General features: G+C 49.3%; 2 protein-coding genes across 7 annotated transcripts in view; both read left to right on the top strand.

Moving 5' to 3' along the window:
* The window catches only part of ARMH3 (armadillo like helical domain containing 3), a 128,668-nt gene extending 109,851 nt beyond the window's left edge, over nucleotides 1–18,817 (top strand). For all 5 annotated transcript variants that reach the window (XM_050336709.1, XM_050336725.1, XM_050336717.1 and 2 more), the window contains 2 exons: nucleotides 10,423–10,539; nucleotides 16,421–18,817. In XM_050336709.1, coding sequence (XP_050192666.1) covers nucleotides 10,423–10,539; nucleotides 16,421–16,513 — 210 coding nt within the window. In that variant the 3' untranslated portion in view covers nucleotides 16,514–18,817. The remainder of the gene's footprint in view (nucleotides 1–10,422; nucleotides 10,540–16,420) is intronic.
* An 8,174-nt stretch (nucleotides 18,818–26,991) lies between these two features.
* KCNIP2 (potassium voltage-gated channel interacting protein 2) overlaps nucleotides 26,992–27,433 on the top strand; it is a 43,907-nt gene continuing 43,465 nt past the window's right edge. The window contains exon 1 of one of the 2 annotated variants that reach the window (XM_050339466.1): nucleotides 26,992–27,154. In XM_050339466.1, coding sequence (XP_050195423.1) covers nucleotides 27,082–27,154 — 73 coding nt within the window. In that variant the 5' untranslated portion in view covers nucleotides 26,992–27,081. The remainder of the gene's footprint in view (nucleotides 27,155–27,433) is intronic. The other variant, XM_050339475.1, reaches the window with a different exon arrangement.

Here is a 27,433-nt window from a genome sequence, read left to right as displayed (position 1 = left end):
TATTGGAGTCATTGTGATAAGCCTGGAAATGTTGTCTCAAGGCTCGACAGTGGTCATAAAGGCAAGTAGAGAATTAGAAATTATTAGAGAGAACACAAAAATAAAGGAGGAGTACTGTGTTGTCTCCGTGTAAGTTCTCTGATGACCCATATGTTAAATCTTGTATATTGATTCCAATGCCCCTATTTCATAAATGATACTCTAGAACTGCAAAATAGTGCAAATAATCAAACAGCTATTTGCTCTCTGGGTTTCTTGGCTATCCAGACTTCTTGCTTGTATTCAAATGTTCTTGGTTTTCCCATCTTAGAACAGACTTGAGTTCATTTTCCAGGTGTGGTCAGTTAGTCAGTTGAGCTCTGTGTTTCCTCTTTCTTGCTTTCATTGCATTTCCTCAGGCCACTGAATTACTGCCTTTTATCACTTCCACTAATTGCTGAAATGTAAGTAGGAGCTATGGAACTGATCTTTCTAACCTTTGCTCCTCCAAACATGTACCTTCCTTCCCCAGTCTTAGCTGGTGGTTTCTCTAGTATGTCCTATGTTGTTTTGACTTACTTTAAATACACAACATCCACTTGGTTTGTGGCCAGTTTTTTAGCATATTGGTATTTAGTTTTGCTACTTCCTTCAATTAAATTTATTCATGCTGTGCAAACCAAGTTTAAAAAGATTTCTGATCATTAAAAAATAAAGTCGTGAGGTAGATTAGCATCCACTTTTTCTCAGCAAGCATCAGACCCAGGGCCGTACATTCATAGAGGCCATTTGCTTGCTAGTTGCTGTAAAAGATCAAAAAAGAAAACCAAAATGCATGGCGAGCTCCCTAGCTTTTTGGAGTGTCTGTGTTCTCCTTTCATTTGTCTTGATCTTCAAGTCAGAGTCCTGGTGAGTTCTGGTTTGGTTTTATTTCTAAGTCAGTCTGTAATCATTATGTCCTGTAGAAGTTCATGGTGGCTGCGTGGGGGGCACAAGCTCTCTTGGATCCTGTACTGATTTCTGTGAGCCTGACCAGGTGACGTAGTTCCAGAAGCCTCCTGTGACTGCAGGTGTTTGATTAGACCATAACCAGGATAAACCTCCCCATTGTTTTTCCCGTGGGCACAATTAGGCTTTGGTTTCTTCGAACTGGAACAGTGCACTTCTGTCCAGGTTTGATTGAATAGAAAGGATTTTGTTGCATATCCTGTCTTAATCTGTTCTTTAGACAGCCTTATTCCTGAGCCAACTGTCTTCTCGGCAAATTTGAATTTCTTTACTGGGAATGAGTTTCCTCTGGTGTACATCAGGTATCCTGTTGTCACTTCATCAAGGCAATCTGAACTGAAAACTGTGTATTTGAGTTCCAACATTTGTCAGGATGCTTTCTGGCTACTGGCCCTGGAAGGATTTTATTTCAAACCTTTTCTTAAAACCTTCACCTACTGTCTTTAAGGTTCTTGTGGCTGTCTTTGATTTCTGTAATAGTTTTGTGTGTCCTGGCTTCTCAATTCAGCTGGAGCAGCAGTTCACAACTTGAAACTCTTTTGTCTTGTTTTGGGCATCAAGGTTACTGGTCTTGCTTTGATCAGTTAAATGGTGCTAAAGAGCTACTGCTGCTTATTTTTTTTCCTTTGTGTTCAGGAGGACAAGGTCTGCTGTAAATAGAGAACTGCACCAAAGGTTGCACACAAATCACAGCATTCATTTGCTGAATGCTGGTTTAGCCACTTAGGCTGAACGGGTAATATGAGTGATAACAGTGAGCATAAGGATGCTCTCGTCCTCTTGTCTGACGCTTTGGTGACAGCGGTTGATTTACTGCTCTGCTAGAATGCAGCTGGTAGATAAAAAGCTTCTCCTGTAACAGCCCATCACATTTCAGCACTTAAGTTAATTGTAAGCACAACGGGGAAATAAAAAAATTAACGGTCCGGTCCATAGCTATCTGCAGTGCATTTCAAACCTTGGCAGAATTGCAAGTGCTCTTACGTACCTAGCGGTGAGAAATGTTTTCATAAATGCCACCAGCTGGAGATAAGGGTTCACAATTCCAAAATGGGCTGTAACTCCAAAATAGCAAATCTATCTCTCTCAGGGTTTTATGCTTCTGCCATCATCCTGGCCTTCCTTTTGCTGCCTGCCTTCCTCGCAACATTTCTAAAATCAGGCAAGCTTAGTGGGCCTCATTTAGTTTCTGGCGTATCTCCCCTTCCAGATCTAAATATCTGCTCTGGAGGCTGCTTATTTTATTAATTGATAAATTTTAAGATAATTTCTTTCAGGATCTTTGATTTCTTTTTCCCTGCTTGGGTTTTGAAAGTGCCAGTGTTGTGCAGTACATGGATGTTTGTTCCCTTGGCAGAAACCCACTGAACTCGTTTTCCTACTTGAATGGATACAGAATTGCCCCCTGTATTTCCTCTGGAAAGCCTGTACCTGCGGTCTGGGAAAGGGTGCCCAGGGTCCCGCAGTGAGTGCCAGGTTCTTTGTGCCAAGTGGGATATGTACATCAGTATAAACCCACTGACCATCTTTGAAACTGGGAAAGTGGATTGGTCTTGAGAAAAAGCAGTGTGGGGCTACATGCATTTTTGCTCCTTGTGCTCAAAAACCCGATGGGATGAGCATAGTGCATTTAACATGTGTGGGAGCTGTCATGTGTCTGTAGATATGACTTCTTGTAATTACTATGTAGCAGAAGTGTTCATGGCATAAGCGCTCTGGTGAGGTGGCTGCGCAGGCTTTCAGCTGCCTGAATGCTGGAGCTCAGAGGGTGTCATTGCACAAGACTCCCTAGCCCTAGTGATGGCTACAGGGTTGTCCAGGGTTATCAGTCAGATTCATCTCTTCTGTTTGTCTGTATCTCTTACAAATTAAGTCCCCTGAAAGACCATAAGTCTCTCTTGATTTTTGCCTTTGTCCTTGTTTGCAGCCTTTCTGTTTCTTGAAGTAAGTGTTGATTCTTGCAAATGCCTGTCCAATGAGAGATTGGAATGGGCACTGTTTTTGTGCATTTACAGCTTCTTGGTGGAGCTGGATAACGCTTTTGACTTTGGGATGTTCCTGAAAGCTGTAGGAGTTCTAGATTGGTTGGATCAATGAGTCGTTTTCCAACATTATCAAACACCTGAGGCTTTTAATGGATTATGGGTTTAAAACATTTCTGGAGCAGATAACTCTTGTCTCAAAACAGGACATGATCTCTGCTAGCAGAGTTCAGAGAACAACAGTCATTTTCTGTGTGAGCTCATAAATTATTTATCTTTAGAAGAGGCACACCTGTGGGCAGAGTAGAAAGACTGTAACCAAACCCTCCCACTCCATGGATAGAAACTGTCGCCTTTGTAGGCTTGTTCCTTTAAAGATCACAGATCCCTGTGAGATCATTGAACAAACATCTGAGCTACTGTATATCATCTGAGCCTGACAGAATGGCTGGCTCTATGCTGAGGTGAGGAAAAAGGGGTGTGAAATGTCCCTCCTTGATGTTGCTAAGTAAAATAATAATAATGATAATCTTTTATGTACGATCAAAACCTTTTGCCTTGTGTAGAGAACTGGCAAGGCCTGGATTTCAATACCACTGAAGTGCAAATGTATAAAAGCGGTCCTCAGGAAGGATTTGGGACATGGAGAGTTAGACTTACCTCATGTTTGGCCAGGCACAGAGTAATTCACTGAGCACAGCAAGACTGCCAGGAGTGACTGGCAGGGACAAAGGACGAACTAATGGGCAAAGACTGTTCACTTCCAGTCCTGACTAATGCACAGTGAGTTGAGCAGAGGGAAACTGGCAAACACAAAATAGCAAGTGTCAGAGTAAAGCTGGTGGGAACTGTATGCAAGGGGTCCCTGCACCAACCTTAGCAGTGGAAAGCAAGGCAGGGCACCTCTTCTCCCTACCTCCTGGCTAACTTGTCTTTGCTATATGCTGTTCAACCTTGTTCATGTGTCCAGCTTCAGGCACTGAACAAGACTCCCATGAGTCCCATCAGCTTTTGGTTCTCCATGGTCAGGGCTGGAGCATGTACTTATGGCCCAGTGCCACCCTGATGCTCGTGGGCAGCTGTGCCCACCTCTGCAGACCATTTTTCCCCCGGTGACCTGCACAGACCTCCTGTGTCTTGCTGCCCAGCAATGCTGGTGCATCCTGCATCAGTGGAGAAATTTTCCCTTGTTTACTTTCACTTAATCCTTTGAGCTGGCTGAACTTTTTCTATTGGAAAAAAACCTTCCTGTGCTCAGGGCAGGCAAGATGATGCTTCCTACTCTGGCAGTGACAGATGTGTGTGAGATGGTGGGGGCTGTCTGAGCAGTCTCACACTCTCATCTGACAGCAAGAGAGAGCCGTAGGTCCTTCACTATATGTAGTACAAGCTGCTGGATGCAGGAGATCTGGGGCACCAGAACAGGAATGGCAATGTGCTGCATGTCTTGAAAGACACATATGTGGCCTGACTACATCTGCATCTCCAGCCCAGATCTTTGTCTTTCCCACCAGACCCACTCCACATCCTCTGGATCCATAGATATGTGCAGTACATGAAGCATGTCTTGGGAATCTGAGTTGTTAAACTATCCTAGCGACATCCTCCTCCTCTTCCTCTTAGCATTCACGAACATGGAATTAACAACCATGGCTTAATCTTCACGGGGTGAGGAATGGTGTTAAAGCATCAGTCCTACATTAGCTCCAGAACAGCTGCAAAGGTAAGGTAGTGTTGGGTCAGACAAAAGCTCTGTGTTGCTGGTAGTCCTGGGGTGGGTGCTTTCCTGGAAGCCAAGTGTGCATGGCAGCTGCTTCCAGCACATGTGTGTCACTGGCAGCCTTAGTGTCTCTGAGCTTGGCTCCTGCAGACTGTGAAGAGAAAAGGGAGAAGGAGATGCATGTAGCCAGGGTTTGGGCAGAGTCTTTTGGGAAATGTGGCAGCTCTGTGTGTGTGTTTTTATTTAACTTCTAATTATTTAGTTATGTTCTTTGTCTGTGGTGCTCCTGGGGATTAATTTCGGCAAAGACTCCAGCCTGCATCAGCAACTTTAAAGTCTCTCTGTGAGAAGTGTGATGGCACTTGGAAAAAAAATCATTTTCCATATTAATTAGAAGATACTACTGGAAAATTGATGTCAATTACCTGACACTTTATTATGGAGAGGCAGTAGCCTCTTCGTAGTCCAGGTGTCAGCAGCCTTTTCATTACGATGAGAAATGTTGCTCGTCAGTTGAATTCATGAGGAGAAATGCTCAGGGACTAGGAGTTGTGGAGATCAGTGAGGGAGAAAAAGGGGAAGATTTGTACTAAACCTGGAATAAACAAGCCAGTTTGAGGACTGCAGTGTAAAATGTACATTGGGCATTCTACTGGAATAGGAAAACCATAATGTCCTACAGCCTTCACTGTCTGAGCTCAGGGGACAGACAGCTGATTTCGATTGTGGTGTTTTGGGCTTTGCCTGGGCTTGGGAGGTGGAACTGCCAGAATTCCCTCTGGGTGTGATACACAGGCAGTGAGAGGCACTCCAACACCTCTGCAGGGAGGATTGTTTGTCTGTCCCTGGCTGCCCTCTGCCCCTGTGCCATGTCTGTGCAGTAGCGCTGATGAGAGGTTGGCATTACATGCCCCGTAGCCTGGCTGCTCCATCCTCTGGCATGGGACAGCTGGGACAGAGCACCTGACTTTTCCATCCTGTGAGGGCTTGCTAGGCTTGATCTGGAGGGCCTCCTCCCATCCTAGCCATGTGAGCAGCATGGAATTGGTGTGTGGGGCAAGTGCATTTTAACCTGGGGGTTGTTGGGGTGGTTTTTTGCCTTTTACTTGATGTGAGATCATTCAATCAGTGCTGTTCCAACGGCTCTGGTGTCATGGTATCTAATTACTGTCTTACAGGCATGGAGAGGCTTTAGCGAGGTACTGGTGATGCTGACTGATTGCATTCTTGTCATTTCCTGTGCTGATTAAAAAGACAGTGTAGAGACCTTGATTTCTTCTAGCTTCTGTTTTTCCTTTTATTTTTCTGTCATTACCTGTCCATTCTTCCCAGAATCTACCCACCACCGGGGCCTTTGCTGGGTGCTGTGAATTGCTGGTGCTCTCTAATTTTATGTTCCAGTAAAGACTGCAGTTGCAGATGATGAAAGATTCTGCAGGTTAAAAAGTTACTAAGCAGTGAAGCAAATGGTGTCTTCCAGATAGATGGGCCCTAGTGCTGCATGTTGCCTGTTAGGTTTCATTGTCAGTTCAGCTTCCTCTCTGGCCTTGTTGCTAAGAGTGACTGCCTGTTGGGTAGGATAGGGGTAGGAGACTGGTCTCTCCTGGGAGAGTGTAGTATGTCGGCTCTTTTTGAGGGTCAGTCAGAGGGAACAGCTCTGGTGCAGTAAGGAAGGAGCCTGTGTGTAGTGAGTGGTACAGAAAAAGCGTGGTCTGTTTTGAATTGCAGGGCGGGGGCAATTGGTTCTGGGAGAACTGGTTTACGAGCATGTCTTCAAGAGTCCACCGACCCAAACAGTGGAGGTTGTCCGTCCAGTTTGCAGGCTGGTGGATGGAGCAAAGTCAGGAGGCAAAAACTCTGCAAAATAATCTTGTTTCTCTGGGTGCGGTGTCATGGCAGGGCAGGGCATGGGTGGGATGCTGTGGAGAGCTGAGCCCCACATCAGCTCTTCTGTCAGAAGCCAGCCCTCCTGCTGTGTTACTCAGGGGATGCCTCTGTTCACAAGTTGTCCATGTTACTGGGGAAGGAGAGTTAGGGGCCATGGGCAGTTGTAGCTGCAGGAGGAAGCTGAAATCTGAGTGTCACAGAAAGCGCTTGCTCAGAGATGCAGCTCCTGAAAGGTTGGTTTGGGGACATAAATGCAGGGACCTGAATTGCTAATGTTTCCCTGGAATTTCTCGAAAGCAGTCAGTGAATGAGTGATGGGGCAGGGGGTTAATTTGATGGTAAATTATCTTTGAATTACAGTGGTGCAGCTCCACTGACTTGAGGTTGGTTGCAGTGGAGTAAATGAGCAAATGTAGCCTTTGGGGCTGACACAGGTAACTGCAGGAAAGGAATTCAGCAGCCTTCGCTCCTCTTGTATTGACTGTGTTTGAGTTGCTCACTTCGTCATATTGCTTTTTTAGGACTCCAATCCCCCTCAGGTAACCGACAAAAAGGGTTTTAGATTGTGACTCCATTAGGGTTTTTTTCCTACTGTAAAGATCCAGTAAAATATTTCTTAAAAAAATAGCTTGCCCTGCATGTTCACCCTTGCAATCTGAGGAGTGGCACATCAAGCTCCTTTGAAATAATCTGCAGTCCAAATTCCTCTGTCCTTGCCTGACACTAGAACTGGTGTTTTTCCAGATGCCCGTGAGATTGTAAAAATTTGAATGACTATTTAAAATCTGTTTGGAAGAGTCCAACTAAAAGTCCCTTCTTTCAAGTCATTCATTCTTCACCATCTTGGAATTCATATTTTCTTTGAAGGAGAAATGCTTTAATCTCAAAATTAAATTCCTCTAGTTCTTTTTATTTGATGGAAAGGTGCAGATAAAGATCTCGTGTGTTTAATGAAAAGCGCTGTTCTTCCTGCAGTAGTTTTCCTGAGCAAAAGTCAAAGCAGCACGTAAGGAGGGCGAAGGATGCTAGCACACAGTCTTCTGTTGCACTGGGAATTTGAGTTCCTTGTCATCTGTGTAGAAAGCTGATACCTTTTAGACCTTCATGTTAAATGCTCTTAATATCTTCCGCTGCTCTTTAAGCTGTCCTCTGTCTAGCAGCTGCATCTTAAAGAACAGATGAAATCGTCTCAAGGATGGCAGGTCCTAATCTCAGTAACAGTTTCTATCCATTACCAGATATGAAGTGAAATTATCTGTGAGTGGGTTTATCTCAGATCCCACGTAGCATTTTTTTCTCAGCAACAGCAAGAAAGGGAAATTATCAGGCAGTGGGGAGAAGCTGTTTATTTTTAACTTACTCTTTCTTTTTAAGTTCTATTTCATAATTAAAGGAGTTAAGGAGTGGAAACCAGTGAAATATGTAGCTAAAGGGATATGCTGATCTCAAGTTCATTGCAGAGACTATGATAAGTAGTGGGTAACACAGTAAAGACTTCTGGGCCTCTTGTTCCTTTCCTGTCCTCCTCTTAAGGTATCAAACTGAGTTCTTAGCTGCCTTTCAAAGGGGATGCAGGAGGGCTGATTTAAAGGATACTGGTTACAGAGCTTACTGCTGCCCTCAGAGTTTGCTTCTCTTTACCACGGATTGAGGATACCTCTGAATATCTGAAAAGATCTCTACTCAGAGCTAGCAAGGAGGAATCCTGATTCTTTGTGGAGAAGCATGTCCATCCATTGTCTGGGCACACCTCTATGGCACTGTGCATGGCTCTGCATAAGAGGATACAAGGAGAGTGAAGAGGAGCCCAGGGGAAGGTTCCTGGGGAGTGGGGTAGCCCTGAATAAAATGCCTTCACCCCGAGTTACTGCTGGAGAAGCCTGTTCGATTCCTCGCTTTTCAAACAAGCTCCTCTGCAGCTTATTATTAATCTTGGTCAGTTTGGCTTCCTGCGATTGACAGGAGCAAGATGCTGAATTCTTTATTGCTCAGAAGAAGGTGCTTTATACTACCGTGATCTGTCCCTAGTGGATAGTTATTCCTGTGCCTTGGTAGCTTTCTTTCATCACTGCTCTTGGCTCTGTGATACTTCTTGCAGCTTTGGCTCAAAGGGACAAGAAGGGCAGGCTGAATTTGGAGATCGCTGTCATTGCAGAGGGTTCTTTCTTTCTCTCTGGCAGTGGAGCTGACAAACAGCTTTAGGAAATGAGTCCTGGAGAGGAGGCTGTGTGCTTTCACAACAGCAGGACACTGGCAGGCTGTTCTTAAGTAACATTGCAGAATTAGAATCAGAATTAAAATCAATTAGGTTGGAAAAGACCTCTGAGATTGAGTCCAAATGCTTATTCCTACCTCTAGTTTGCCTCTGCAATGCTGAAGGACAACTGAGCTGAAAAGTGACCTGTATGACCATCTCACCTGGGAACCGCTTTTGGGACCCTTTCTTTGCCCCCAGTCCTTGATTAGGTGGCTTCTGCCACCTCAGGCTCTAGCTTGCGTGTCTCTGTGGACCACTGCCACGTGCAGAGATTGGAGGAAACAAGCTTTTGAAGGAACCCTAAGCAAGTCCAAGTTTCCTGGCATAAAGGATGTAAGGACAGGATTCAGTCCTGTTAAGGGGCAGGAGCTGCCAGCTGCCTAAAGGGAGGGTTGAGGGTAGTGTTTACTTTATTGAGAGGACAAAAGGTGAAGTACAAGGGCTCTTCATTGTTCTGGTCACTGTTGTCTTAAATCCTCTGCAATGCTCTTCTTAGGATCTTTTCTGAGCTGTGGTGCCTTGGAGCAGAGTCCTTTTCCTTTGCACCTTATACTGTGTGTCCTCCTGGCTGAGCCTTGTCGTAAGCAGGGGCTACTGTAGTGCAGGCCTCAGATGCTGATATTCTGTTTAGCTCTCAGAGCAAATAGTAACAGCCTAGAAAGAAGTTCATGTCTTTAAGAAAATTGTTTCAAGCATGTTTGCCCAGGAGTGCTGAGCTCTATGGTTCCTTCTAGGAGCATTATTGTTACTAACCATCTCACAAATGCTTTGAGGAATATGTTAGTCCATGCAATGCTTTGAAGCTAAAATTCATCGTGGGAGTCCCTCTTGGTGTTCCCTAGCTAGGAAAATGAATAGTTCAATGGGACAGAGATGTGTAGTTATGAATTTGCAAGTATAGCCTAGTGCTGGGAGCAGAGTAGGGCAGTAATAAAAGCTGTAGTGCTTTTGTTACAGTGAAGGCAGATAGTGAAGTATCTCCTGGGCAGGAAGTCCTGGATTTGTGTCTTCATCTCTTTCTAAAACCAGAGTCCATACCAGGGTTGGTCTTCTCTTAGTGCCTGTCAGAAGCTTGTTCCTATCAGGAGAGAAGTGCAGTGTTCTGTATGGAGGCTGACCTGAGCAGCTGTAGAAGCTGGTGGTTTAGTAGGTGGTGAATGGTGATTCCCAAGCCAGGTGGGCGGTGTGCTGGCAAAACTAGCCCTGGAAGGGGTCGGGGGAACCTGTGTGTGTATAGTGCCTATTGTGTGGTATTGGGGTGCAAACATGGTAATTAACTGCATAATCTATTGAGATCGTGTCTACTTCTGGTGACAGAAAGCTGCTGCTGTCATACATATAGGCTCCATACACTATTCTCATGAATGAAGAAATTCCATAAATTTGAGGAGTCTTCCTTACTGTCATTAGGAAACATTTAGTGCTCATCTCTGTATTGGGAGTTACAAGACAAATATTGGCTGTTAAAGCCACCTATGGTGCAAAAACAACATAGGTGTCAGAGCTGTGATCTGTCTCAGCCTTGCTCCTCCTGTGGTGAGGTATCTGTGGATGTTGACTCTTCTGCTGTCTTTGGCTGTCTTTGGCAGGTTTTGGAAGTGGTGCGGTCCAACTATGACACGCTGACCCTGAAACTGCAGGACGGACTGGACCAGTATGAGCGCTACTCAGAGCAGCATAAAGAGGCTGCCTTCTTCAAAGAGCTGGTAAGCTGACTTGACTCTGCAGAATCAACAACCCTCTTTCAGACCCTTTGCTTATGGCCTGGGCAGTGGCATTTGGGGTATAGCTGAGCAGCCCTGTCACTCCATTGGGTTGCCTCTAAAGACAGTGTAGGAGTAGGGTCTGGACAGACGCTGCGTATCTCAACAGATCTGAGAGCTTCCTGGAGCACTCTGTGTGGCTGAAGAGGAACCTCCAGACTGCTTAGGCCAGCACTGGTTGGTCAGTGTCTGTCCCTTTTGCCATGGTGATCCTCTGTGTTTTGTACTGGTAAATTTGCATGGGGAGAAGCTGACTGCTCCCACTTTGGGTTTATCACACAGAGCAAGTTCGCTTTTTTGCTGTTGTTAAGGGGAGCACAAAGTGTGGGACTGAGCAGAGCATGTGATGCTGGTGAAACATGTTCCTCCTTGTTGCTTTCCTCCATCACTCACAAAATAGGGTTCCCAAGCAAAGAAAGTGAAGGCATTTCCTAGAAATGTCTCCTTCTGCAAGAGGAGAACACTGATGATAGGAAATCCCACAAAACTAATAGAGCGAAGACAAAACTGTGTCCAAATAATTTGGGTTTGTAGTTATATTCTTCAGCAAGCTGGCTTGCTTCCCCTGCTCTGGAGAGCCCTGATGCAACTTTCTTGTCCAAGAGCCACATCAGCAGGGAGGCAGAATTTTTGTAATGTCTGGTATCTGAGGGAAGCCTGTTTTTCCTCACTCTGGAATCATTACAGCTTCAGCGAAGGGAAAGATCTCTAACTGTGGCAGCTTTCTCCACCAGTTTGAGAGCTGATTCTCTCTCCCAGCTCTGTCGTTGCCTATTGATGAGGCATCAGTATCGATGCCTGCCCACTCCATCACGAGCCTCCATTAATTTGGGAATGTTGTGCATTCCTCTGTCTACTCTGCTCTGGAGCAAGCACCTGAATTGGTTTTGTTTCCTTTTATGGGATGCTTTTGGAGTCACTCCAGACATTGGGTAGTATATGGGCAAAACTACTTGCAATCACTTCCATGCCATTCTTCTGTGTTCTTTTGTCCCTGTTTTTGTCTCTCTGGCTCGCTGTTTAATACCTTTTCTGGAACACATGCAAAGAAATTTGGCCGTAACCTTCTTGTGACACAGACTTCCTCTATTACTGTACCGTGGAAATAAGGCACATTCCTGTTTCTGTTGTCATCTGTTCTGTCCCAAGGGCTCCCATCCTCAGCCAGCATCTCCTTCCCCAGCCTCTTGGCCACATGACTGCTCTGCTTCCTGCGTGCCCCACTTTCCACTTGGCCTGGCAGAAGCTCAGGCTGATCATGCCAATTGATTAAAATGACATTCTCAGTCCTATGATCATCACAGCCACAAAACACTTCAGCTAAAATTATTTTCTTCCTAGACTGATTTTTTTTTCTCGAAATCCCAATTTTGTATCATTTAAGAATCGGTTTAGCATAACCAGCCTGTCAACTCCCTTCTGAAAATTGCCCATCCAGGTACCCCTGGGACCCTCTCCTCAAGAGCATATTAAAGCCTGAATAATTACTGTATAAATGTGCTGATTTGACCCAGTTGTGAATCTGTTTAATCCACATCTCTAGATGCCCTGAGAATTGGGACCCTATTAAATGTTCTTTACTCACAGCTACAGAAAATCCCCTGCATTCCATTAAGCCATTCCCTCAACACAGCGGGAAATCAACCTGATATGTTATGATTTGTCTTCAGCAAACCCAGCTGGCCTCCCGGCCTCCTTGCTCTCTTTTTCTCTAGGTGCACAGTAACTGATGGCTTTATTAATTGTTCAAATAACTCATCAGAAAGGTCCTAATTTGACCTGTCCTCCCCATAGCTTCTTCAAACCATGTACTTTGCTTCCTTTTCGTGAAGCTTCGGAGTCTTTACCTTGGCTTGTGTAGCTGGTCTGATATTGGATAATGCCCTGCTACCCGATGTATTGTGTTTAACTACTTAACTACTTAGGTTTGCATGATTTTGCGGAGGGGGCACAGAGAAGTTGCTGCAGTTCTCTTTGTGGACTGTACCAAACGAGCAGGGCTGATAGTGAACTAAAGGTTTCCAGTATGGTTTCCAAACTCATGCTTGTCCCATCAGGTCTTCTTGAACAGGATCTGTTTGCAAATAATTCTTTCCAGATTCTACCTGGTTTTCTTATGACTATCTGTGTGATTGCATTAAAGCAAACCCTTCTTGGGTGGGGAATGACATGCAGGAGTCGTTTTCCTTTTCAGCTACCTTTTCATCTCTGTGTGCTCCCATTAAGTGAGTGAGCAGAAGCTTCCCCATGCCATTCTCTGGGTTCCTTCATGCTTAGAAATCTTGTTCTCCCTCCTTTGACCTGCTTTGCTAATGCACTGCTTTGCTTCTCTGGCTTTGCCTCAGTGCTGCTCTTTCTTACTAATCCCAAAGAAAAATCTGCTTTCTTCTCCCATTCCCTTTACAAAGAAACTTTCAAAGGCTGCGGTACTGCAGCCACATTGTGGTGGAAGGTGATGTGCAGATTGTTTTATCAACTGGGTTTTATGGCCTGTTGTGGTGCCTTTGGGGGCTAAAGGAAGGAAGTTAGGAAGTTTTCTAACACTTTTTATATCTTTTCCTTTGAAGCCTCAGGGATGTCATTTGAGGACTGTGGTGCTTTGATAGAATGAATAGTTTGGATGTGAGCTTTTGGACCTTTGCATTGCAGCTGAAGAAATGTGTGGAAAGAGATTCAGTGTCTTTCCAAAGCATTCCCTGTCTTTGCAGTTGGATAGATTTCAGTAGTCACTTCAGTATAGTCTGATTAGGGATTGATTTCTGCAGGGGAAATTACATTAATTTGACTTTTAATTAGATGTAGCAGTCAGTGTAAACCATCCTCCCATTGTACAAATATCTTAAGAGCTGCTTGTTGATTAGGAACAGGTTTAATTGATGAGACTTGCTGTGAAATAGGAGTGTCTATGCAACTTTGCACACATCCAGTTATAATGACACAAAACTAGAACTGAATCATGTTTTCCTCACATGGTTAATGCCATCACTTCATCCATTCCTTCATTCCCTCATCATCCTCCAGATGATATCAGCATTTCATGCATTTCCCATTTCTTCAAAGTTTGTGGGCTAATAGGGAGAAAACAATTTTAAAAGCTCTTCTGGCCCTAGTGCTCCAAACAGAAGCAAGAGAGGACATGTAATCCGCTTTTACTTCCCTGCAGAATGAATGTTAAAGATCTGACCTTGCCTTCTGTGGTTTTGGGGCCCTTGTTTAAGTGACCCTGGAGAGATCTGGTAGCTTCCAGTCTGGCAGCCAGGCCTGGACTGCCTGCTGCACCAGTGGGCTAGGAGGAGTCCTGGGGTATAGCCTCATGGATGAAACAGCTCAGCTAGACCACAGGAAGCTTCTAAAGTTTATCCTTGTTACAGGCTGATACCTCTTGGTGTCACTGTCTGGTCTTCCAACCCCAAAAGAAGATGAGCTCTGGCTCATGTGCTGAGCCCTGGTGGTGGAGATAACTCGATTTAACTCTGATTTGAGCTGTTCTTACCTTTCCAGTGAGTTAGCTCAGGGCAGCCGGATTTCTCACAGCAGAAGAAATGCTGGACAGAGATTTGTAGAAACATCAGTCTTGTGTGTTCTTCTCCCCAACTTGTGTAAAAGCAGATCTAAGTCTAGCTAGACTACTCTTGACCAAACTCTGTGTCTAAAACTCCTCTTGAAACCCAAAGCTGTCTTTAAGTGAAAACAGCTTCACAGTAGCCACAGGTGAGCTATTCCACTGCTTCACAAACTGTAGGTTTAGAAGTACTTCCTCTTTTCCTATGTAAATCTTCTTTGTCTTAAATTAGGCTAAGTATTTCTTGCCCCATCCCTGGGGAGCCAGATAAATATTACTCACTGTTCTCTTTTTGACCTCATTTTACATATTGGAGAGTGTTTGCTCTATTCCTTCTTCTCTTTGCAAACTAATCAGGCTAATTAATTTCTTGTGCTCCACTCCATAGCTACAATTTCTGCTAAGCCCTGTGTTCTCATCATGCCACTCCTCCCTTTCTGGGCTTGCAGAGCTTTCTGCACATCCTGCTTGGAGAACTTGATGTGTATACAAGCTGGGAATCTGCCTACCCCTGGCGGTTCCTGAGGCCAGGGTCACATTCCTGCTTTTTCTTTCTGTTGCTGGGACCCATAGAAATGCTTCTAGTCAGAATAAGGCTTACACTACATGTCGCATCTACCCCTTTTCTGCAGGCAGTCGTGACCCTCAGGGAAGAGGACTCTCTGAATCTGGCTAGCCATGTTCTTTCCCTCTGGTGAGAATTGACTGAATCCCTGGAGTGGGAAGCACTTGGTAGGAGTGGGACCAAATCCTGTCAGTGAGACTCCTGTCTCCTGGCAGCAAGACAGCCCAGTGCAAACCAGTGTTCTGGAGACCACTTGCAGTGGTTAACACAGGCTGTAACCTGTGGTTATCTTAAGGGTCGTGATCCCAAACTGTTTCAGGATGGAGTAAGTCAAAAAGCACCTAGAGAAGAGAGATGAGAAGGGGGTGCTCCAAGGAATACATGGGGTCTGTGCCAAGCATCCTAATGAAGGAGAGTTTGTGGTTTCTGCAGATGACATGAAACTTAAATACTCTGTCTTTAGGCATAGACACCTTTGCTAGCATGCTCAGGTTATTAGGATCTGTGCAATGGGGCTCACTGGCATTCATTTTATAGCTTTCCTTGTTAATCTTCCATGTTTTGATTTCCTTCCCTGTCTTACACATTTGCCTTTTGGGGAGCTTTCTGCCCTTCCCTTCTTTTTTTCTCACCAGGGCAGCAAGTGGGATCCTCAGCAGTGTATATATATATATTTGTATATGTATATTTATGTGCTTTTCCATCCCCAGTGTTGGATTCCTCATTCTGCTTCTATTTAATTCTTCCTCCAGTGCTTTTAAAAAGCACAAAACACTAACCAGGTCAGCAACAACCTTATTATCACAGGCTCTGAGTCTCTGGGAACTGTAATCCCGTTGTTTGGATGAGCTTGTGTCAGTTTTGCTTTCTGTCACTGCTGCACAGGCGCTGACACAGATGATGTTTGACTTTGTTTTCTCGTTGCCAAGTGCAGCTGAGACTGAGCCCAGTCTGGGGCCTGTGTGCTCGGCCAGTGAGTCTGCAGGCATGAAGGGGGAAGGGAAGTGGCTGCGTAACAGGGCTGCCCAGCTCTTCTTCATGCTCTGTGAGCGACCAGAAGTCTGGGTGTCACTGAGGGGCAAAGGTGTCTCTTCTTCAGAGACAGTCAGTGAGCCAGCTGCAAGTGTCAGGCACTCGGAGTACACACAGCTGGCTCTGAACCCAGGGTTTTCTGCCAGCTTGGGTGATAATCTGTGTTTTCAGTTTAGTGGCACGACCTCTGAACTTTCCTTGAGTCTATATCTTTGGCTCTGGGTTCTGGAGCAGGACAGAGGCCATGGCACTGCATTAGTCCAAGAAAATGCTGGCTGGCACTCCAGTGGGCACTGATACAATATGATCTTCCAGCTGCAACCTGGAAGTGCTCACTTTCTCCATTTCTACCCCAAACAGGAAACACATCATAGCTCATGCATCCAAACAGAGCATCCTCTCCCACACCTGTCTCATTGGGAATTTACTCTTCTTTCTGGGATGTCACTGTAGACATTCCAGTTATTGCAGGAAACTGCTGAATCTCAGTGTTTTCTTGCTAAGCTGGAGTCTCAACGAGAGCTTGCTGCATCAAGTTCTGTGGAGCTGTAACTGTGCAGAACAGTTTCGTGCCGAGCATGGAGGTCAGTGGTGTCAAAACTGCCAGGCTCATGAGGAGCCAGGAGGAGTCCCTTGGCTAAAACATCTTGTTTTGTTTCTGTCAGGTTCGGTCCATCAGCATCAACGTGAGGAAGAACCTTGCTTTCAACACGCTGAGCCAGGAACTGCTGCTGAAGGAATTCTCTACGATCTCCTGAGGCGGGGACGCTGCTGCTGCGCCGGGCTGAGCAGAGACGGGCCTGTGTGGGCAGGGACACTACAGCTCTGCAGCCGGTCACCCCCTGCCTTCCGCCGGCAGAAGGGACTGTGTTTCTTTTAGGGGAAAGCCTTGCTGCTGTGTGTTTTGATCCCAATGGAATGTGTTTCAACAGAACTTGGGCTGAGGAGTGGTGATTGGCGTGTTGAGGAGGAAGCAATTTTTTAAGGTGCCATGGGAGTGGGGAGCCGTTCCTGTGACATAGCAATGGGAGATTCCCTCCACAGGCTCAGGGAAGATGCACTGGAAACCTTTGTAGCAGAGCTGGGGAGAGCTCACAACCAAAATAATAAAACCTGCCCAGCTGTGTGAAACTGTTCTGGGTTGAGATCGCTCACCTGCTCTATGGGGAAAGCTCTCTGATCCCAGGTATGGGCTGTTCATTTCCATCATCCTGAATCAACTGTAATGATGTAATCAACTGCCCTCCTGTAACGTAAGTCAGATCTGCTGCCATCCCATGGGCAATGGCTTTGGAGTGTAAAAATTTCCCCAAGGAGCAGGCCCTTCTCACTGCTGACTCCTGCTGTCAGAAGGTGTCACTTCAACCAAGCCATCGGATTACTGGAGAAGGAGAAAGTTTGCCTCCAAGGCTGTTGGCTTACAGGGTCCAGTCTGAGCCAGTATGCAAGAACATGTGTCCTCAAACACAGCACTTGGTTACTGGAACCAGCTCTGCTTGGGGTCACTGTTGCTTCCAGTAGTCCCAGCTCATCTGCTGTTTCTAAGGTTGAGGGACATTTTTAGATACTTGGTTTTCATGGGGCAGAGGACAGGCTGGCTCCTCCTCCTCACTCACCTTATTGCCCATCAGAGACCGCATTGCGACAATCCTCCTCTTCCTCACAGGAACGTCTGCCTTGCACATGTTTGCAGGTATTTGGTGACCTTCATGAACGAAGAAGTCCCCATTTTTTCCCTTGTGTGTAGCACACAGTTAAAATGCAGCTGGAGAAGTAGTAACTTCGCTTTCTCACTTGCCCTCCTGTCTTCACCAAGTGACTTACAGCCACGGTCTGCTGAGGACTTCCTAAGGAAGATCTCTGGGATCATGCTGTGAGGCACAGGCAGACCTTTCTGCTCCAGAGCCGGTGTTTCAGAGGTGCTTAGGCCTGGCAGAGCCTGTTCAGAGTGCTGTGTCAGGCTCCTAGCTCAGGAAAACACAGCACAAACACCCGTTCCTTGCTCGTGCATTTTCAGCTCCCGGCAGTGCTGGTAGGATCTGTCCTGACTTGGTGGACTGAAGCAGAGAAGTTATTTATGTCCCAGATCCACCTTTTTTTTTTTTCCCCTCTAGAAAACAGGTTTTTTTTAAAAAGTGCCTAGTCCTTCTCTTAGCCTTGTAGGTTAGTGTGAGTAATGTGGATGTCATGCTCATTTACTACCATTTATAGACAAGGCTTATTCACACTAATGTACGTTAATTGTGTTAATGTTTCATCTTTACCTGCTATGAGCATGGGTAACTGAAAACTGTGTCCTTGGCCACCCACTGGGCATGACACCTGATGAAGTCCCTATATTTTCCTTGGGAGCACTGGCTTCTCTCAGCAGAAGATACTATGCCTCAGCAGGGAATTGTCTGGCTTTTAACAACTAAGCCAGACACTTATTTGCTTTCTGCCATGTGAGTGTGTGGAAATGTGTACATGTCAGAGGGACATTGCTTGGGAGAGCAAACAGGCTCCATAGAATCACTGCTTGAGAACAGGCCAGGGCATGTAGAGGAGGCAGCTTTTCCAGTGAAAAATGAGTAAGAGTTGTTTGCAGCACATGGTGCTTATCTGTGTGTGGGGGATTGTGTGTGGGATCTCACCTCGGAGGGTGGGAGTTCCTGCTCAAGGGGACTGGAGGTGCAGCCCCAGCATCATGACTGTCGGAACATTGAGTCATCATGCTGTCTACATGCCTCCTGTTCTCTAATCCCAGTTAGGCTGAACCTAGTCAGATACTTGAGAGAGTTTGGGATGAGTCTGCTTTTGCCTCGGCAACCTCTGGAATTTTCAGCTTCTCAGTCTGGGCTCAACTATTGAAAGTCTTGTCTCCCTCAGGACACTTCCTTGCTTGGATCATTATAGAAGCCCAGGCTGTGACTGAGATCTGCTCCTGAGCTCAGCCCTCATCCGAGTCTGAGCTTGGGAAGACTGTGACACACGTCCTCTTGTCATGCTGTCACCAAACCAAGCACTGTAAATGGATGTACATACAAACCTAGAGCTCAATAAATAGCAGAGCCCTGACTGTCCAGAGTGTGCAGTGTTTGTCCTTTGGGGGGGGGAGAGTGGGGTGGTTGTGGGGGTGGCCCTGTCACCATTTGCTGGCACACTGGCTGCAGCAGGGCTGTCACCTGCCTTTGGGCTCTTCCTGTGTGTGCAGAGGGAGGTTGTGGTGCTGCATGGCCATGCTGCATCCTTGGTCCTGGCTGCAGGTACCAGCCAGTAGTCAGCATCCCTATTCCTCTTACCTGTGCCTGGGGCTGCCAGTAAGGAAAACTTGAGCAAGGCTGAGAGCCTGTGAGCGGGGGACACAGGGACCTGTCTGTGCACAGTGTGATGCTCTCTGCTGCTGGTGTCAGCAAACTCCTGCTCACAGATTCTGCTGCACATTTGCTTGCTTTGTTAAACACCCTGCTGCTACTTATATTTTGAGGCCAGCTTGAACGGAGCAGAGAGTCATTTAACTAACGTTCAGCATCAGGATGTGGCTGATGGCCTCAAACTTTCCTGTTTGATCCCGTATCTGATCTGAGCAGGTGAATGTATTTTATTGTATCTAATTCATAACTCAGTCTGTTATTGGAAGAGCTGTTTCTGAGGCTCAGGGAGTGTGGGGAGATATCAGATTGCTGCCTTTGAATTAGGCAGCTGCTGCAGGAAGACAAATATTGTACAAAATAATTACCAAATTCTGGAAGAGAATAATTGGAGCTAAACTTTGGAGGGAGTTATAAAAATTGTTTTGTAAGTGCCACAGTGGTTTTTGGTCTCTTCCTTCACTCTTACAGGTCCCACTTTTCATGCAGACTCGAGAGAGGCAGTTCCTCAGGAGCTGAGTCTTCCCTGCATGGTCTGTCAGCTCCATGTGATGTTTTGTCTTCTCCTTGGAAGGTGCCAGGAGCAGGTAGTACCACACCCCTGATCGTGTACAGCAGCCAGAGGGTAGGGTGCAGCTTCACCCACCTGCTCTGTTTGGTTTGCAAACCTCTTTGTCTTCCTTTGCATGGCACAGGGACCATACCTCTGCAGGACTGAGCTGCCCTCCATGAGAGTCCTGGTGCCTGTTGGGGTGCTTTTCTCTCCTTGCTTGAAGAATTGGACACTCCTTGCTCTGGGGTCCTGTCAGACTGTTGCATGGTCTGTATCAGGAGGAGAAGTCCTGGAGAGAGCTATTGCCTAGACAGCACTTGCACAGGGGATCAGCCCCAGTGTGCTCCACTTGCTTCCCCTCACTTCCCTCCCAGGGTGGAGCCGCTGTCTTTCCCAGCTCAGTACAGGGCAGGCAGGGGGAGTTGCTGTTACCCCTGCCAAGTCACAACTGCCATCATGTGTGTTCAGACTGGTGTGTGGCCAGCAGTCTGTGGTAAGATTTACAGCTGGCTCTTGGCACTGGAAAGCAGCTCTCCATCTTGGTGTCAGCACCAATGCCTTATGGATATCTGTTCTCATCTCCTGTTGGTCTTGTTACTTGCTGGGATTAGCAGAGTTGTGCTGGATGGCATTATGTCCCTGTGGAGGTGATGGGTTTTTTGGCAGATGAGCTATTGCAGTAACCTGAAAGGAAAGAAGTAAAGCCCAGCTTTGGGAGGTATAGAAATCCGAAGGGACTGGGATAAGATGTGTTTTTCTCCTAGTGGGAACTTATTAATGCCTTTGCTGATGCTTTCAGGAGGAGGGCAGACAGAGAAGTAAGTGATGAATGGAAGTCTAGGCCAGGAGTCTGGAGAAGGGCTGTTGCAAGGCCTGTGGGACCTGGAAGGCCCTGGGGCTGCTGAGAGTCCTTCTGCTGGTCAGAGACCTGGTCCTCCCCATCACAGCACAGTGTGGTTGAGCTCAGTGCAACACTGATCAAGCAGAGGGGTGATCCCAAATACATGAGACAGGCAGCACCCTCGGGGGAGCATCGCTGAATGCTCCTGTTGTCTTTCTAAAGCTTCTTTAGGCCACCCTGGCAGGTGCTCAAGGATGCAGACCTCAGATCTGATCCAGAGTGGCTGTCACCTCTCTGGGTTTTGACTGACTGCAAACGTAAATGCTCAGGACAGGGCTCCACCAGACTCTGCCCTACAGCTGCTCACACATCACTCAGGACCAGCAGCTTGTGCCCAGACGAGCCCCTGCCTCTCCTGGACAAAAGAGGGATTGCCTGCAACCCCATCACCTCAGCACGCCCCAGAGGGCCAGGACAAGTACAAGGTCCTGCCACTGTGGCCCCACACTGCACTGCCCTTTCCCAGCTTGGCAGCTGCTGGAGCATGGGCCGGGCCATGCTCTGCAGCCTCTGCTCTCCGTGCTGTCCCTCCAGGGCTAATTGAATCATGTGGCTGGAAATTGAATCCAATTGAATAGATTAAATGAGCTGGGCTTGCCGCTCACTGCAGGGCAGCTCAGAGCCTTGCCAGGCTGCTGCCAGAGGCTGGGAGCTCCCAGGAGTCCCGTGGGGGCACGAAGGGGCTGGGGAGGTGGACACCCACCATGCTGGGCTGCTTCTACGGCTCTGCTGTGGGAGATGAACCCTCAGCCACTTCTCAGTGATGTACAGCCTGGCAGTGTCCCAAGGCCCACAAGTCACTCTGCTACAGACATACAGAGGTTGGGTTGGCTCGTTTCCCTTCTGAAGCAACTAATGACTCATTATCTGGAGCTCCCCTGCTCCAGAGTTCAACCAGGGCCCTCCTGGCAGCGTCCAGGGGCAAGAATGCATTTGTGACCTGTGGCTGTTCAGCAGCTCCGATATGGTCATTCTCCCAACCCTACAGCAAGTGATGCTCCAGCAGCATCCATCTGTGGCACCCTGGCCCTATGCCTGCTTTTGACCCCTCTGCTGTGACCATTGCCAGGCCGGTGGGATGGGGTAGGATGGAATGGGATGGGCAGCAGAGTGCTGAGACCACAGTCACAGCAGGGACATGCCCTCACGTGGAGGTGAGCTCGGGCACTGGGCCCTGGCAGAGCAGGAAGTGTGTCCGCAGTGTGGACTCATGACAGAGATGCACACCTGTTTTCATAGCAGACCTGAGATGCTGAAAGAGCCCCTGGTGTGGCATCCAGCATGGCACAAGTGAAGATTGGAAATAATATCTGGTTCCTCTTTAAATAAAAGCTGAGCCCATAGGCACTGAGCACACAAACATGACATGTTTTGTAATGCTGAGAGGGCTCATGAGACTAGAGGTACATCCTGAGCCAGGGAATGCTCCAGTTCAGTCTCAACTCCCTAAACCAAGTTTTTTCTTCACACAGATTTTGCATCTGTTATGCAGAAGGGGCAAAGAAATGTTCTGGGTGGGCACAGAACCCCACACAGCCCACCCAGCAGTGAGGCCATGCTGGGGAATCCCTCCTGGAGGCATTGGCAGAGGCAGGTGACTGGCTTTCGAGGATACAGAGTGTGATGCAAAGTTTTTTTTCCCTCCTGCACACTCAGATTTCTCGCACCTGCTGGTTTTTCATTTGACAGAGGAGGTTCCCTTCCTCCTGCAGCGTTCCTGCTTGCAAGGCTCTCCCAGCAGCTTGCAGCATAATCTGTTCCTCCTCCAGCCTCACAAGATTTCCATCAGCTGAAATTCTCTACAGGTTTGAATCTCACCATAGTCCCATCTGCCCCTGTATCTCTGCAGGGTGGATTAATGGAGATGGGAGCAGCTTTGCCCTGAGTATGTCCTGGGTGACGTCCCCTTCAGGCATCGCCTGCCCAGGACCTGCTGCTCTGCTGTAGCTGCTTCCTCAGTCCCCAGGACACCAGAGACCCCAGACGGGTCACTCTGCAGAGGCCAAGGGGCTTGTCTTGGTCTCATGCCACCCAGATCCATTTCATCTGCAGATGTAGTAAGTGTTGTGGTTTATTCCTGAGTGAGGCAATTTGCCCTGCCTGGAGCCCTCCCCAGATGCTTGCATGGCTGTGAATATCCCTGATCCAGACTTGGGGGGGCTGCATGGGCCCTGGAAGGGGAATAGCCTCTGGTGTCAAGTTGCTCATCTCCATCTAAGGTGGCTGTTTGCTGGCATGTTTGCAAGGGATGGAGCTGGTTTAAGGAGCTCCTGTTTCTGCCCTCTGCTACTGTGACGAGTGCCTGGGTGCTGCACCCCATGTCCCAGCCCCGGAGCTGCCTGGGAGTCCTCTCTGCAGAGCTGTCCCTTACCTCCGAGTGTAAATCTGAGCCCAGAGGCTCCAGGCAATCCAGGAAAATAGGATTAACGGCATCTGCTGGGAGCACATCCCAAGGACTGCTATTGATGACCGTGGCTTTAAAATACTGTTAACAGTGGATAAAGCACCGTGATTTAAAGCACTCGGCAATTACATCTCTGTTTGAAATTTCCTAAAGATAGGATCAGACTCCCGAGTCCTGCTCTCTGCTTTTCCGATAGAACTAATAAGAACGGAGATACGCAATTATAGAACGTGGAGGCTGGTAGGGCAGATCAATGCCTTGTGGTTACCTAATGAAGTGTTAAATTACGTCTTTCCCTCTCCCTGTCCCTCTATAACACCTGCAGAAGGCTATTTGCAAAGAGCAGAGGGTCTAGGGGAGAGGTTCCTGTGTTCCTGTATCCCAGTCCAGTGGGCTGCAGACCTCAGCACTCCTGCTTCCTCTCCAGGGTCATGCTTTTGTGGATGGGACTAGTTTGGCACTGTCTTTGGTTTTGTGTTGAGCTTGAGGTTTTCAGCAGGGCTCTGTGGGCCGTGTGGGAACATGTGCCCCCAGAGCCAGGGAATCCCAAAAAGGAGCTGAAGGCATGGATGAACTGAAGGGATAAGTCCCGTATTGCAGGGTGAGTTTCCTCGAGAGGAGCAGCGGTGGTTGTGGGTGGGCTCAGCTCAGTCCAGCCTGGGTTTGGACGAGGCTGGTGGCAGGCTGGCACTGCTCTGCCTGCAACCAGGCTCTGCATCCAGTGCCCCAGACAACACTGGAACATCCCCAAACCTGTCCGCTTCCCCAGTTACTCATGACAAGGCTGCACTGGCCACACACTTAGCTGAGGACAAGCAAGGCCCTCGGGCAGAATCGCCCTGTTCATACTCCCCTCTGGCCCTGACTCAGAGCCATTCCTGGCTGCAGCTCTGCTGCCTGTGGAGCAGCATTAATCCTGTGCAGATGTCCCTTACCAAAGCACTGCTGCCCAACAGAGTGACAGGCCATTAGGAAATGTGCCTCGTGCCCCAGCTGATGCAAATGGGTGAATTCCATCATGACAAGGGTCCATGGGTGGTCCTGGGGACACCCTGCCTCTAAGAGGCACACAGCCTGGGGTGCACTCAGGGGACAGCACCATTTGTGCCCCTAGCTTGCCTTCCTCCTTGCATTTCCCACCTGTCCCCCTGTTCTCTACCCCCATCCCACCCCACTGCTGGCTGTGCCAAGATCTGCGGATGGTTTACATGGCCTTGTTTCTCTCATGTCTCTCTGCTGTTGTCCCAGAGATGAGTTTGGGGCCAGGATGTTTCTACAGGACCCCTGCCTGCCCCAACAGGCTGGATCCATCCACCTGGCAGCCCTCCACACTTCCCTGGCCCTGGGCATTGGAATATGGGTTTCATGGTTAGCTATGCCTGTGGAGCCTATGCCGTCTCTTGGCCATCTAGGGCATGGCCCTCCCTCCTGGTTACCCCTTGTAACTGGGATCTGGGCTCTTGGGAGCCAACAGAGCTCTTCCCATCCTCTGGAAACAGTTAATTGAATGTCATCTGCAGCAGCACAGACCACCAGCCCTGTCTTTGGATGGCTCCTGCCCTTCCTGGACCTGCTGATTGTTTTTGTGGTGGATGAGGCCAGCAGCAGCGGGACTGTGCAAGGTACACTTTGACTAAAGCCTGGGATGCTACTTAGGTGATTTTCCTCAGCCTGGCCCTGTGTTTTTGCATCTGCTGCATGTGCCAGTGAGATGTGCTGCAGAAAATGCTCAGCACTCTGGGGTGGCTTTGTCGCCGTGCCCATCCCTGGCCACACGTGTTTACCAAGGTGTCTCTTCACCCAGTGCACCCACAGCAGGACCCCTGTCTGGGTCTGGACAGGAGGGTAGAGACCAGAGCTATTCCTGCAGCACAAAGGGCTTCTCCTACCCTGGCATCCTGCAGACCCCCAGCTTCCAGTGCCCAGAGGAACATTTAGGGGAGGATGATGTGTTTTTCCCAAGAAGAGAAAGGCTCAAAGGCTGTGGATCCTGGCAGAATGCCCAGCTCTCGTGTTTGCTAAGGAAAGGAGCTGTAACCAGTGGGAAAGTGAGTTGTGTCCCCCTTTTTCTACACTGTGGGGAGGAAGTCTGTGTCAGCCTGGCCCTGGAGCTGCCCCATCCTACCCTGTGTTACTCACCAAACCGCCCAGCTTTCCCTCTCTCCCCAGCCTGCTAAAGCATCTCTTGCTTGCCTACAGGAACAGGAGCACTTAGCTGGGATAAAAATAGCCATGTTTGCCTCCCAATGGACCAGGGATGGCAGAAGGTGAAAACTTCCCTGTGCAGCTCTGCTGGGCTTACCACATCCACAGCAGGATGGACCTGCAGAAAGCTGAAGACAGGGTGTATGAGCTTGGGCACAGATCACACAGGCTGCCCCCCTCACTTGCTCCCCCCACTACTTCCCTAGGACACTTCTGGTCCCCAAGAGCCACCGCAAAGATGTGGCTGAGGATGTGTGTAGAGGTTGAAGGAGGGAGGTTGAGGAGACCAAGGAGCAGCAGGATGGACAAGCCCAGAAGCACAGGTGATCAGAGGGCTGGCCAGGCTCCAGCTTTGCTTGTCAGGCCGAGCAGAGCAGGCACCGCTAGAGCTATCCCAGGAGTTTTTGTTCAGCCAGTCAGTGCATGCAGGCTCTGTGCAGTGGCCGGGCCACAGGGAGGGCTGGGGGAATGTGTTTAGTTCTCCAAGCATTTCTCCACTGCGTTTTCCTCGCTAAATGGCTCTTATTTTTAGATCCAGGCAGTTGCTAAGCATCGCTGCCTTGCTAAGGCGGCTTCTTTCATGGCTTGACACCAAAGCACGCTGACAACACGCTGCCTCGTGAGCATGGCCCTCCCTCCTTGCTGCTCCGAATTCCCTTCTGCCCTGCGGCTCCTGTGGGCTGGGCTGGGCGAAGGGATCGGGACGGGATGCTTTGCCTCCTCCCGCAGCTCCTGTTTCCCCCGTCTCTCTGCACGGATCAAAGAATGAAGGGAGGAAGTGCTGGGAAGCGCTGGGAGCTGCGCAGCCCCTGAGATGTGCCCAGGACCAATGTCGTGGTGCAGTCAGTGCTCGGGCAGCGGCATAACAAAAGCCCCTGGCTTTGTCCGTGGCAGGGACTCTCCAGCACAGTCTGCATCCCCCGGGATGCCATTCTGCACAGATGGCAACAAATAACCAGGGGCAGCAGCGGGACATCAAGTTCCCAGTGCCAGATGTACCGGTGGGCTGTGAGCTCCTCTCTTGGCAGTACCGTGCCTCTGGAAGCCTCTTCAAATGTGCTGCTGCTTCACCCTTTCCCTGGGGCTGCAGGAGATGGGGGTAAAATCCTGCTAAAGGCTCCAGCCGGCACGGAAAGCCGTGCTCGGCTTGGGAGCGGCAGTGGGACCTGCTTCTGCGCTTGGGTGCAGGGAGGGGGACCTGTCCGCCCTCCCCACGCCTCTTCTTCATCTATTGACCCCTTCCCGTTCCCTCCGTCTCGGACCGATTTTACATTCATCTTCTCCCCACGGCAACAGCCGCGCGGGACTGGGTGGGACTGGGGTCTTCCCACTCCTGTGGGTCCCAGGGCGCAGCTGTGGTGCAGGGACAACGACACGCGGGGCTCAGAGTCCCTTAATCCCCCGCGGTGGGCTGTGGGGGTCTGCGCCCTTCCTGCCCCACGCTTTATTCATCTCTGTCCCCGTCTCTGACCCTGCGCGGTGCCTGATTCCCGGGGCTCTCCCGAACCGCCGGAGCCCGCACCTCGGTGCAGCCCGGAGCAGCTCTCTCCCTGCCTCCTCAGGGGAGCGCTCCGGCTCTCCGCCCCCCGGCCGTGCCTCAGTTTCCCCGCGGCGGCGGTGCCGGGCTGACGGCTCCCGGGAGGAGGCGGGGAAGGACGGCAGGGAGGGGGCGGCCGTGCCCAGCCCCGGCGGCGGCGGCGGCGGGGACCGGGGCGGCTGCGCGCTCCTGCTGCCGTGCCGAGCCGTGCCGAGCCGCGCCGAGCTCCCCGGCACCGCCGGCCCCTTTGCCGCTGCCGCGCTGAGCGGCGCGGGCGGCGGGGCGGGGGGAGGCGGCGGCCGCGGGCGGACCCTGCCCGCCGGCGCAGCCCGTGCGCCCCGTCGCCGTTCCCCCCGCCGCTCGGCGGGGCGGGAAGATGCGGAGCAAGGGCAGGAAGGAGAGCCTGTCCGACTCTCGCGACCTGGACGGCTCCTACGACCAGCTGACGGGTGAGTGCCGCCGCCGGGGAAGGTGCAGCAGCCACTGGGACCACGGCGCGGGGCGGCCCCGGGCACCTGCTTCCAGCCCCGCTGAGCCCCGGTCCCTGCCCGCTCCGCTTCGCCTCACGCCTTGCTCGGGGAGAGGGGGAATGGCCGCGAGCCCGTGTTGGAGCAGGGGGACAGTCCTGGCCTCGCGGGGGGATGCTCCAGGGGCGGTAGGGTTGGCCTCAGCCGGTCAGTGGTTGTCCCGAGGCAAGGAAAAGGCCCCGGCCGGGAGGTGGGATGCTT

Source organism: Myiozetetes cayanensis, unplaced genomic scaffold (assembly GCF_022539395.1).
Source record: "Myiozetetes cayanensis isolate MyiCay16 unplaced genomic scaffold, myiCay2020 scf10, whole genome shotgun sequence".
Classification (NCBI taxonomy): Eukaryota; Metazoa; Chordata; class Aves; order Passeriformes; family Tyrannidae; genus Myiozetetes; species Myiozetetes cayanensis.
The sequence above is the reverse complement of the archived record's forward strand: the minus strand, read 5'-3'. Positions and strand labels throughout refer to the sequence as shown.